The sequence below is a fragment of the Salvia hispanica genome, chromosome 6 (genome assembly GCF_029641045.1).
Source record: "Salvia hispanica isolate PSC_SH4W2 chromosome 6, Shi_PSC_v1, whole genome shotgun sequence".
NCBI classification, from domain to species: Eukaryota; Viridiplantae; Streptophyta; class Magnoliopsida; order Lamiales; family Lamiaceae; genus Salvia; species Salvia hispanica.
The window spans coordinates 11706047-11719188 of record NC_142697.1 but is presented as its reverse complement, the minus strand read 5'-3'; the positions used below and the strand labels follow the sequence as shown (position 1 = coordinate 11719188).

Below are 13142 nucleotides of genomic sequence, written 5' to 3'. Positions count from 1 at the left end.
GTGTAGTTAAAATACTATGTAATATAGTTGACATGCTTGTAGGTGTAGTTGACACGGCTCTAACGAGTAGTTGACATGAATTTTATGTACCGTTGACATGATATGCACCATAGTTGATATAATTGTAATACTGATATTAACATGTTTTCTATGTATAGTTGACATGGCTTGTACGTGTAGTTGACATGGCTTGTCAACTAGTATATGCCGTTGACACGATGTGCACCATAGTTGACATAATTATATTAGTTGTTGACATGGCTAGTACGTTTAGTTGACATGGCTTGTAACATAATTGACATGACTTGTACGTGTAGTTGACACGTAGCGTAGTTGACATGACTGGTATGTGCCGTTGACACGATGTGCACCATAGTTGACATAATTATATTACTTGTTGACATGACCAGTATATACAATTGACATAATTTTTAAGTTGTTGACATGTGCACCTTTAAAACATGAAGGAGCATGAAAGCAAGGCAGGTCCAACTTATATTGAAATGTCAACAACTTATAACCAAATGTCAACACCTTGTATAAAAGTTTACAACTCAGAAAACAAATCTTAAAATAAAAAAAACAGAATCAAAAATAGATGTCAATAGAGAGTAAAATAAGATATAAACAACTAATGAGAAAATGTCAATAATTTATAATCTATGTCAACAACTTAAAAATAACTCTGACTATTAAAAAAAAAAACAATCATGTCTACTTTCTGCCACAGCTTCTTGCATTATGATCAGTAAGTTTATGACACTTTCCACAACGCCTATGAGGTTTATTTGCTTTTTCAATTGCTTTCTCTATGCTTGACTTAATCCTGCTTTTCTAGTCACTTGCACCTCCTTTTGTACTAACCACATCTGGAGCATGGGCAGTTGTGAATTAACATAACATGTTATCCCTGCCAAGTCTGCACCATAATTGCTTTTTTTTTTTAGTTCCACTTCCTGTGAGTTAAGGACCAACAAATTTACAACTGTGAATAGGCTTCAATAATGAAGTAGTATCCTCCAGAATGAAAAGAAGAGAGTGTAATTAAGAAGAGAGTGTAATTAAGAGGTGTAATTATGGAATAGGCTTGCAAATTGGAATAACAGACCCTAGAACACAGAATATTTACCAAGGAACATAAATCATGTCAACAGATTTTTCAAGTCATGTCAACAGAGCATAAATCAACAATATAACACAACAAAATAATGTTAATGAAACAGAATGACAACAAAGAGCATAGCAACAACACAGAATATTTACCAAGAAACATAAATCATGTCAACAGATTTTCAAGTCATGTCAACAGAGCATAAATCAACAACATAACACAACAAAATAATGTTAATGAAACAGAATGTCAACAAAGAGCTCATAACCCATACTTCTCCCTTGAAAGCTCAGAACTGATTAAGAAAAAAGGGTTAAACAGTCTGTACCTAAAGTATCCATGGATTCCAAACTCAGCCATGATTCTTAACCTTATCAGGCCTTGTGATCATTTGCTTAGCCAATAACTAACCAATTTTTTTATGTCAAATTAAGGACTCTCATCATGGTTATATTATGGACTTTTACATTCAAGAAAATCCAACAAAACATTGATCCACTTAGACTAACGTTTACTTCCTCGGTCAAGAATTAATGAGCTGATTTCTCAAGTAGCTTCAATTAAAACAGAAAATTACCCCTATAGTTATATCTAAAGAGGTGGCTCCACTCTTGTAAAATTCTTAGACAATTGTTATAAGTTATGTAAGGCAAAATATCAGAACATGCTTCAAATTACCAGGATCAAAATGTCCAGTTTAATTAGAATACACCAATTCAAACACACGATGTCAACAGAATATTTAACAAGTACACATAAATCATGTCAACAGAGCATAAATCACCAACATAAAACAACAAAATAATGTTAATCAAAGCAATTGTCCACAAAGAGCATAACAACAACATAGAATATTTACCAAGTAACATAAATCATGTCAACAGATTTTCAAATCATGTCAACAGAGCATAAATCACCAACATAACACAAAAAATTCATGTTAACGAAAATCAAATCAGACTACCTCCACCATTCGTCGACGTAGACTCGGAATAAGATGAAGAATCCATCAAAGAACACTTAGCGGTTGATTACGATCTGAAATCGAACCTAGAGATGAGAAAATCAAAAAAAGAAAAAATTGATTAGGAACAAATTCGACTGGAGATAAACAAATAGAACATAAAAACAGAATCAAAGTCGGAAAAATCGACCAAAAAACTTCAAAATCAACACAGAAATCAGTCAAACTGGTCGTCTATTTTTCGAAAATTGAATCACAAATCTGCTATCGTTGAAATCGTTGAAACCGGCTGAGCCTAATTTTGCGAATCAATTGAATCATAAATCGTTAAAATAGATTCAATCAATGATAGGATTGAATCATGAAATTCTCACCAAAATCGCCGATCAAAGATGAAATATGATGAAGAACCCTAAATTAAAACGCGAAAAGACCCTTATACCCTTTCATATTAAATTAATCTAATAATATTTATTGTGTGGCAAAATCTGGACCACTCATTTAATAGAAATGAGTGGCTGATATTACATCTCATTTCTCAATTAGCCTAAATAATCTCAATTGATCACAACCCTATATAGTCCTATATACTAGTATAATATTAGGGTGGGGAAAATATCGGAATACCGAAATACTGATCTTATCATACCGAAAAAATATCAAAAAATGCCAAATTCCTGTATACCGTGATTTTCGGTACGGTATGATACATTATCAAATGATTTTGGTATATCATTCGGTAAGGTAACGGTATGAATTTTCATATACCACGGTATACCGCTGCATACCGAAATTTGGTATATACCGTAAATTAAGGTATATACCGTAAAATATAGTATGAAATATAAACTATAAAATCTATTATGAAATATAAATATAATTATGAATAAAATATATTTAATACTCCCTCCATCCCACAAAATATGTCCTCTTTCCTTTTTAGGCCGTCCCACAAAAATATGCACTTTTAAATTTTGGAAACTCTTTTCTCTCTAATAAGGTGAGACTCATTCCCAACTAACAATACTTTAATTACTTTTCTCTTACATCTCTCTTACTTTACCAATTTTGAATTAAAACCCGTTCTGAACCCAAAGTGCATATTCTTTGGGGACGGAGGGAGTATATATTTTAAATTATAAAATATAAATAATATTTGTATAAAAATTGAAACTATCTATTTTCATTGATTTTGAAAGTCAGGTATACCGAAAAAGTACGGTATACCGAACTTCAATACGACATACCAAAACCGAGGTACGATATCGGCATGGAATTTCGCCATACCAAAAATAAGATATACCGAAGTTCGATATACCAAAAATTTTGGTAAGGTATATGTATGATTTTTTCGTATACCGAATTTACGGTATGATGGTTTCGGTGAGGTATACCGTACCTACCTACCCCTAGCTAAACTAGCCACTGAACTGTTGGAACATATATACTAAAAACCATTTTCCGAGTCTATTATAAATTTTATAAATTTCTTGTATATTGTAAACTCTTCGTATTTAATGAGAATAATAAATGTTTTCTTCATGCTGTGTATTTTACTTTGATGGGTATTGACTGTCTTTAATTATATATGTAATTATATAATTAAAACGCCGGAAAGTAAAATCAGTCTAAGTCTTCTACATTGAAGGTTGGGTCGTGGAACAGGTCATCACAGTAGGTGGCCCAGCCAGAACCTTGTAGAAGTAAAACTTTTTTCACAACCTAGATAGGCTTTGGCCACCTATCGTGAAAGGTTGCAGTGTCCATTCGAAAATCGTCTTTACCTTGAGAATGACTAGTGACACTGGTATGGTATAGCATTGAAAGGATCTAAAGTATAGACACGTTTTTATTGCTATCTACTGAAAGACGATGTCTTGGAGATTTAATATTTCTTAATCTTTGTAATAATATAGGAAATACGTTATTTAATCATACGTTGTTTTGACTTATCAATAGGTGCGGGTTTTTCGCAACCCAATATTCCTGATATCGTGGGTAGTAGTAATATATAACTAGTATATTGTCAGTTTTATTATTACATTGAATCGTGTGCCTGCACGGTTTGACTATATCCCCAAGAGGTGTTCGAGAGAAGTTCTATTATTCGGAAACCCGGCCGGTTTGGATTTAGTCCAAGAATAATTAGAAAAGCAAAGTATATTATTTTAATATACATCTCGTACTAGACAAACTCTTGAAAATAAAATATTGTTCCCCCCGTCCCACTTTAGGAGTCTCGGTTTACCATTTTTGGGTGTCCCATTTTAGGAGTCCCGGTTGGAATATTCCATAATTGGTAAAAGGCCCCACATTCCACTCACCTTTTTCCGCTCACATTATATTATAAAACTAATATATAAAAGTAGGACCCGCATTCCACTATCTTTTATCACCAACTTTCCTTTATATTTCTTAAAACTCGTGTCGAACTCAAGCGGGACATCTAAAGTGGAACAGAGGGAGTAATTAATTTAAAGTCCATAGTAGACTACAAATTAATTAATGGATATAGAAAGTCTTAAACACGAGAAATAATACATTAAAGAGGTTAACCCGGATTGCTTGTAATCACGGATTGGATGGGCTGTCAGTATTTCTTCGATAGTGGCACAAGAAATATTCCATTGGCCTTATATTGAATTATAGGTTATAATTTAATTAGTAAAGAAGGTCCAATAGGGGAGGCCCAATCCAAGCCCCATAGATCCCTGACCTAGCCCATCACAAACTCTATAAATAAGAATGAAGGGAGAGGAGACACATACACAACACAAGAGGTGAAACCCTAGCCATTTTCGGCCCTCTTTCTCATAGAGGAATTTGAAATTCTTCTTTTGTGTGTTCTTCGCATTCTTGTCTTCTCCTTCAAGATCCTTATAATTTCTAAGAGACCCCTCCCACAAGAAATTTAGATCTAGAGTTAGGTCATAGGTTAGAAGATCCTTGGTCTTGCAATCACTATCAAGGTTCAAGATCTACACGTGGAGAAGTAGCACTTCGATTCCTCGGAGAATCATAATTGTAAGTATTCAACATCATAATTTAATTCTAAATTATGTGATTAATTGTGCAATAATATTTCTCTACACGTTCAAGCATGAAATTGAATCGATCCACATAATCTCCTAAATAGATTCTTTTATGGATTTATTTAATTTGCAATTTCCACTGCGCCAATCCCCAACATGAGCTACAGGATTTTCTGGAATGGATGAGAGGCTGCAATTACTGGAGCTAGAGCTTCCTATGATTGCATAATGATCTACTAAGAAGTGATAGAGGCATTTTTTCAAGTGCCCGTCTGAGCACGATTTTCTTGGTGTGCAAATCCTTAACAAAACAGAATAAAGGGTGAAATTCCAAAAGCACTGCATTGTCTTTCGCAAACTGAGAAACACTGAGGAGATTCCTATGGATGTTAGGCAAATGTAGGAGATTTTTAAGATGTAATATTCTCGAAAATTTTGAAGAGTGGGGCTGAATTATAGATTTTCCTATGTGTGCTATAGCTACTGTCTCTCTAGGTTCTTGCCTCCAGTATACTCTATACTTATATTGATGTAGACACTTCTACTAGCTTGTTTTCAAATTTGTTGTTCTTGGGAGCAACATCCTTTTTCTGACCAGATTGTTGCAGGAGATTGAGTGAGGGTTGTGAACCTTTAACACTAGTGGCATGAGCTCTAGTTGCTTTCATTCTTAACTCAAAACTGAGAAGAAATGCACAAACATCTGCTATTGTCCAAGGCTCAGATCTTGAGGTGTTTCTGATTCTGCATTTGTTATCGTATTGCATGACCTTTGTTGTGGATCTACTTGCAAGGTTAGTCTCTAAAGCTCTCCATATGTCCTTCGCAGATCTCAGCCTTACCGTCATCCAGCCACCCACCGGTCTTGTCTTTGCCAGGTAATGAAAGCTGGATTTGGTACTGCTGCACTTTGAACTGGATTTGACACCATTTGGGGTGGTGGAACTGCATCTCCAGTGGGAAATCCTTCCAATCCATAACCCCAAACGGCTACTTCTACCTATTGATGCCACATAAGGTAGTTCGCATCTGTCAACTTCCCTGATATTGGTGGGAGTTGTTAAAAAATAGGCAAAGCGGAAAAAGAGATTGAGTTGGAGTTTGAATCGTATGATTCCGCCGTTACAAGCTAGAAAGCAAAAGCAAAGATAGGTCCCTAGATTCAATATCAAAAAGATCTTGCTCTGATACCATGAAAGAAAACACAAGAAAGCATAGTGAAGAAGAAAGTGATTATTTATTGAATACTCAAAATAGCATATGAATTGTTTCCTTGATTCGACATCTTTGAAAGCTAGATTACATACTTAGACTATCGTAAGGAACAATCTACAATCATATGCTAATCTTGTATGTGATGAGTCTCTTTAGTGCCTTGGTTACTAGTCAGTTTGCCATGTTTAAACGGATAATATAAACAGATTAGTTACTGAAGTGTGCAGGATCAGGTGCAAGTAAGGAGAAAAGAGGTCAAAAGGAGTTCGGGTGAAGGAAATGCTAAAATGGTGCTATACTGGTCAGAATGCAAGCTATCTAGCTTGAATTGGAGAAAGAAGGAAACTTCTTGAAAATGATAAACTCTTGAAAAGGGCAAGGATGTCATTTCATGAGGACAGGAGCCCTAAATATCATAGGAAGTCGTCCTATGAATAGAAGATCACAAGAAGAGGGAAGGGCTCTCGGTTACAAGTTCCACACGCCTTTGGAGGCTAACGCTGCCCTCTCCGTGCTCATTCCTTAGTCAGATCCACCATTCACCTACCTTCCTTCAGCCACCTGCTGAAGGAGTGTTACTGCCGTTCCAGCCAGCTGCTCAGTCAAAAGTTCCATCGGATTCCGCAACAACTTTTTCTTGTTTTATCTTGCATTTCTAGTTTAACTTTTCTATCTTCGTTAGAATTTTGAAGGAGACCTCAGCTACAACCAAATATTGAATAATATGTTTTGGATTGTGGTTTCAATGAAATCTTTTAGTTTTATTATGCATGATTGTTCATCTCGATTGCTTTATCGTCTCCCTAGTTGCTAGATTTGAAGATTAACTTTTGATTCTTTCATTTTCCTGAGAAATCGTTTGAGTTAGTAGATCTAGGGATTTCATTCTCGTTTAGTAGGCTAGATTTGTCAGAATGCATGAGATCTATTTGATTTTACAATCTTTACACTACATGTCAGCCAGTGAGCATAATTGTTGAGTTCAGCATGATTAGTTGTTTGATTTTACAAATCAAAGTCCAGATCTGAGGTTGCGATGTATATTTTGAGTCTTCGTCCATGGAGTTGAGTCTATGCATTTTCGTGTTACTTGGTGACGACGATAACCTAGCTATCTTAAATGGAGACCATTGTGTGCTTGTCGCCACCATTTCGCTTTTTGTGCTTTCATCTTTTCAGCTTTTTTTGCGCATGTAGGTAGTTAGTTAGCCAGCACGTCGTTGATTATCTTTTTATGGTGTCTCACCATTTTTAGTAAGCATCTTCTAGAAGCGTTCCACATGCACACTCACACCTTAATTCATATATGCATCTTAATTTGAGTGCGTGACAATACAGGATGGATAGCTTGCGGCCTACTAGCCAGGATAGTATAGGTTCATCCCATTTTACGCCTAGTTTAAGTTCAACCCTAAAAGCGTGGTAGCTAACTAATCCCTCCAAGATGTCTTCACAATTGCACTTCGCTTCATTCCATTCCTATGGATCGATCATTTACTTTCTAATACTATCCAACAGAAGAGGGTTGAGATTTTTAGGCAAAGGTCCAACAATACAACAGCATCTAGATATTGTCCTGAGTAGTTGAAAACCTAACACTCTAAATTTGCGCTTTCAGTATGCATGATTTTATTTTTTTTGGAGACAGACGGCCGTCAACTAATGCTGAATATGTTAGGGTAAATCCCATCGAATATAATATTGCGAATCACAAATGAGTGACAACTGATAATATTGTAGATGAATGGGGTGGCACAATGATTAAAGTTAGGCCAAGGACGTTAGATTTTGGAGATTTCTAATAAATTATTTCATGAACTAATTTAATGGATTTATATATATTGTGAGGTGATACTAGCTCATAAGAAGGTCATTACAAAACAATTAATGCAATGCCTAACCATGGTCGCTTGGATTTATTCATGGTTTATTTGTTTAGTTTAGTTTATTTCTAATCCCAAAAATTCGCATTCCTCAATTGTCATTGAACTTCAAATAGGATTATTTTATTTAAATGTATTTTACTTTTTTAAGCAAATCTATTTCGATTTTTGAATAATCCACGTCACTTATGCTTCAATCACACAAGATTCGACTTTTATGTAAAAAACCCATATAAAAAAGTACTCCACTCCAGTAATTATTTTGTGGATAAAGCATAAGAAGTTATGTAAATGTAGACCACATCTAGAGTTCGAGAGAGATAAGCTTTGCAGTAGTAAGAAGCTCCCATCCAAATTCTCTTCTATATGATTTTGACAGAAAACAAATGAGTACGACTGTAACTGCAGGTATGTAGCTGCATCAACGCATCTGTTTCTTGCTAATGTTGATCCACATATCTGATCTGATACCACAAATCCAATAATAATCCTGGAATCTGCTAATGTAATCTCTTACATCATCACACACACTTCCAAATTAGAACCTTCCAAGCCTCCATTATTTATCCCCCCAATTCCACATTACAAACCACAAACCAAAACCATACACTATCTCTACAATGGAATCGCCACATTTCGTGATGTTCCCCTTCATGGCGCAAGGCCACCTTATTCCCGCAGTCGACATCGCCAAGATGCTGGCCAAGCGCGGCGTCACCATCTCAATTCTCGTGACCCCAAAGAACGGGGGACGAGTTAAGAAAGTGGTGGACCGCGCCATCGCCTCTGGGCTGAGCATCCGCGTGTTCCACCTCAGGCTGCCCTGCGCGGAGGCTGGGCTGCCCGAGGGCTGTGAGCATTTCGACATGCTGCCGTCCAAGGACCACGTGATGAACTTCTTCAAGGCCACCGCCATGCTGCGGGACCAGGTCCAGGATTTTCTCGTCCGACTTAATCCCACTTGCTTGGTAGCCGACATGTGCTTTCCCTGGGCCACCGATGTCGCCACGCAGCTCGGAATCCCTCGCCTCGTCTTCCATGGCACCAGCTGCTTCTCCCTCTCCTGCGTAAACTTGTTAGAAAACTCTTCGTTTTTAGAAGGTATAGCTTCAGATAGAGAATATTTCGTGGTGCCTGGATTGCCACACCGGATCGAGATCACTAAAATCCAGGCCAGGGGTTCAGTTGCGGAATTGGATCCGGAATGGCTCCAGATCCGGAAGCAGATCTTCAACTCCGAGGAAAATGCGGCCGGAACGGTGGCCAACACATTCCAGGAGCTGGAGAGTGAATACATCAACAAATACGCTAATCTCAAATCGAAAAAGGTGTGGCCCATTGGACCGGTTTCGCTCTGCAACGTGGATGAATCCGACAAGGCAGAGCGAGGAAACACGGCCGCAATTGAAGGGCACGAGTGCTTAAAATGGCTGGATTCCCACGCGCCGGGATCTGTCATCTACGTCTGCCTCGGGAGCATATCGCGCGTGGGCGACGCGCAGCTCATGGAGATGGGACACGGCCTGGAGGCCACCAACCGCCCCTTCGTGTGGGTGATAAGGAACGCCTCTGAGGCGTTCGAGTCGTGGCTGTCGGAGGAGAAATTCGAGGAGCGGGTGGGAGGGAGGGGGCTTTTGATCCGGGGGTGGGCGCCGCAGGTGCTGATACTGTCGCACCGGGCAACGGGGGGGTTCGTGACGCACTGTGGGTGGAACTCGACGCTGGAGGGGGTGAGCGCGGGCGTGGGGATGATCACGTGGCCCGTGTTCGCGGAGCAGTTCTGCAACGAGAAGTTCATCGTGGGGGTGATCAAGACGGGGGTGAGAGTTGGGGTGGAGGTGCCGTTGCTGTTGGGAATGGACGAGAGTGGTGAGGCACAGGTGAAGAGGGATGATGTGAAGAGGGCGGTTGAGGAGCTGATGGATGGAGGGGTGGAGGGGGCGGAGAGGAGAGAGAGGGCTCGGAGGCTCGCAAAGGCGGCGAAGAGGGCTGTGGAGGAAGGAGGGTCGTCTCAGGTTAGCATGACGGAGCTTATACAAGATATGGTGCTGCTCAAGGCCAGCTATGCTGATAAATCTCCTGATGCTAATAAATTAGATGAAATTTCTACTCTAATTTGTACCCCAGTCAACTAGAACAAACTCGAACTTCCGATGATGTAATTTGTTTTGCTCATTCAAATTCCTTTTTTTTTGGGAATTCCCTTGAGAGACTAGTTTGTTTTTTTTACGTGGTGCAATAATATCACTGTCGTTTCATCTGCTCTAGAGTCTCCTAGGATGAGTCTATCATGATAACTTTAGTTTCGTTAGGTTTCAATCTTCAAACCATCTCATCTCATTCGATCTTCAATGGAATTTTTGTTTTACAGAAGCTATGCAATTATGGTTTTTAGTTTTTACATAATGCCATCAATAGATCTCATCCCTTCCTTTTAACTATTAATAGATCTTACTCCCTTGGTTCCATAATAGGAGTCATTCTTATTGTGGGCATGAATTTTAAAAAATGTAAAAAATGGTGGATTGGAACCGTTAGTGAAATATGAGATCCACTTTTTTATATTGATTTTATAATTAAATGTTAGTGACGTGAATTAGTGGAATGTGAATCATACTAACATTTGGTAAAAAGAAAGTATGACTCTTATTATGGGACGAACTAAAATAATAATGTGTGACTTTTATAAGACCGAGAGAGTATTTTAGTACATTTCTTACTCAAAAGATAACAATCACTACCCACCATACGTTTCATTAACTATTTATTGGTCTCATTACATTTTTTATTTATTTAAAAATGCAATTAAGGTGTCGACAAGCCTTGGATGTCAAGAGTTGGATAATCCGGAGAAAGACATCCGAAATTTTGAGATTTATATGAAACCTTTTCCAGTTCTCCACCGGACATTTTTTTACAATTGGGAATGAAAGATGTGTGTGAGAGAGTTTTTTTTTGGTTAAAAAAAGTAATGTAATGAATAGAGTATTTATAATCGATTTTAGAATGTTTGTGAGAGAAAAAAATATAAATAAATAAATAAGCAAAAAAGGGTAATATAACGGTTATATTTGGGAAAGTCATGCTGCCAGAAGATCTTCACCTTGGGAGTCTCAGTGGGAGGAGATGCCCGCAACACGTCTCCCCAACATGCACAACCCATCTCGCCGAGACGAGTCCGATTTTTTAACCTGCGTTGTGGATGGCCTATGCAAATCCAGAGACTTTGACACGTAGTATCAATAAATATATTGGGGACGTAAAAGAATCTCAATCATTAAAAAATCGAAGCAAACAGTAAAAGAAGCCAAGACTTGATACCAGTGTTTTAAAAACCGGAATGGACCGGTTCGGTCACGAACCGGCGCCTAGTCCAGTCCAGTTTGGACGTTAAAACCGTTCTACTATTAGGCCGTTTTGAACCGCTTAAGCCGCCCGATTCGACCGGAAACCAGTGATCGGTTAGACCGGTTCAAAGCTTTTAACTTTTATTTTAATTTTAATTGGCAACTGTGCTTTATTTATATTAGTTCCAAGCTATGAATCTACCTCTCCTCTTCGATGTGGGACCCGGTATTCCTATTCCTATAGTGTACTACTCCCTCTGTCCCGGCTAAAATGACACATTGCTTAGCCGGCACGAGATTTTAGGAGTTATTGGTTAAAGTGTTTAATTAGAGAGAGAGAAGGTGAGTGTAGGTATTAAAGGCCATCCGCAACGCTATCTCTTATCCGTCTCTTAACCGTCTCATCTCTTCACTATTCATGGGCCCACTGTACTTTTCAGCTCATCTCTTAACTAAGAGACAACACCTGCAACCCTCCATCTCTTAACCATCTCTTATCCATCTCTTAACTATTCATTCAATTTCATTTTTTATTTTTAATTCCAACAAATTCCATTAATAAAAAACACACTTCATTATAAATAAAATAAAATTACAATTTAAAATACATAAAAAAATAAAAAAGACATAATTAAAAACTAGAAATTACAAATTGCACACTTAAACTCAAATAAAAAAAAATGGAGGCAAAGAAGCAGAAGAAGGAGTTCTCTACTGACGATCATCTAATGGTTGCCAAATTTTGCCCAAATGTGCTCCATTAGATCCTCCTGGAGTTGGGCGTGGGCGGTAGAATCACGTGTCCTTACCCGAATAGACAACTGCTCTTGCAAAGACGGATGCACTCCCGTTCGAGGCGGACTACTTGCGGTTGAGCTTCCCGGGGTTTCAGGGTCGAACCAATTTCCCGCCTCAGGTCCTTCGTCGGCGACAATCATGTTGTGCAAGATTATGCACGTATACATGATGTCGACCATATTCTCTATAAACCACTGTCGAGCCGGGGCTTTGATAATGTTCCATCGAGCTTGGAGAACCCCGAACGCTCTCTCCACATCCTTGCGAGCAGACTCTTGCTTCTGCGCAAAAAGAGACTGCTTTTCGTCCGTAGGCCTGTTGAACGTCTTCACGAAGGTTGGCCACTTCGGATAGATGCCGTCGGCAAGATAGTACCCCATTTTATACTGGCGATTGTTAGCGACGAAGTTGATGGCCGGCGCTTTACCATTCAGAACTTCAGCGAAGAGGTCGGAGTTGTTGAGCACGTTGATGTCGTTGTTCGAGCCGGGGACCCCGAAATACGCATGCCAAATCCATAGCCGGTAGTCGGCGACGGCCTCGAGTATAACGGTGGGGTGGGTGCCTTTGTGGCCGCTCGTGTATGACCCCTTCAACGCCACAGGGCAATTCTTCCATTGCCAATGCATGCAATCGACACTCCCGAGCATCCCGGGGAATCCGTGCACTTGTTCGTGAAGACGGAGCAGAAACTGACAATCTGCGGTGGTTGGCTTCTTCAGAAATTCGGCGGTGAAGGCTGCCCGGACGCCTTTGCAGAAGTTCAACAAACAAAGTCGCCCAGTGGATTCT

The 13142-nt window shown here is 38.9% G+C and overlaps 1 protein-coding gene across 1 annotated transcript; it reads left to right on the top strand.

The window, feature by feature from the left end:
• Positions 1 to 8603: 8603 nt before the first annotated feature.
• LOC148923229 (UDP-glycosyltransferase 73C4-like) lies at positions 8604 to 10404 on the top strand. The gene has a single exon (XM_089059901.1). The coding sequence runs from the start codon at positions 8826 to 8828 to the stop codon at positions 10338 to 10340; it is 1515 nt and encodes a 504-aa protein (XP_088916027.1). The 5' UTR covers positions 8604 to 8825; the 3' UTR covers positions 10341 to 10404.
• Positions 10405 to 13142: the final 2738 nt, after the last annotated feature.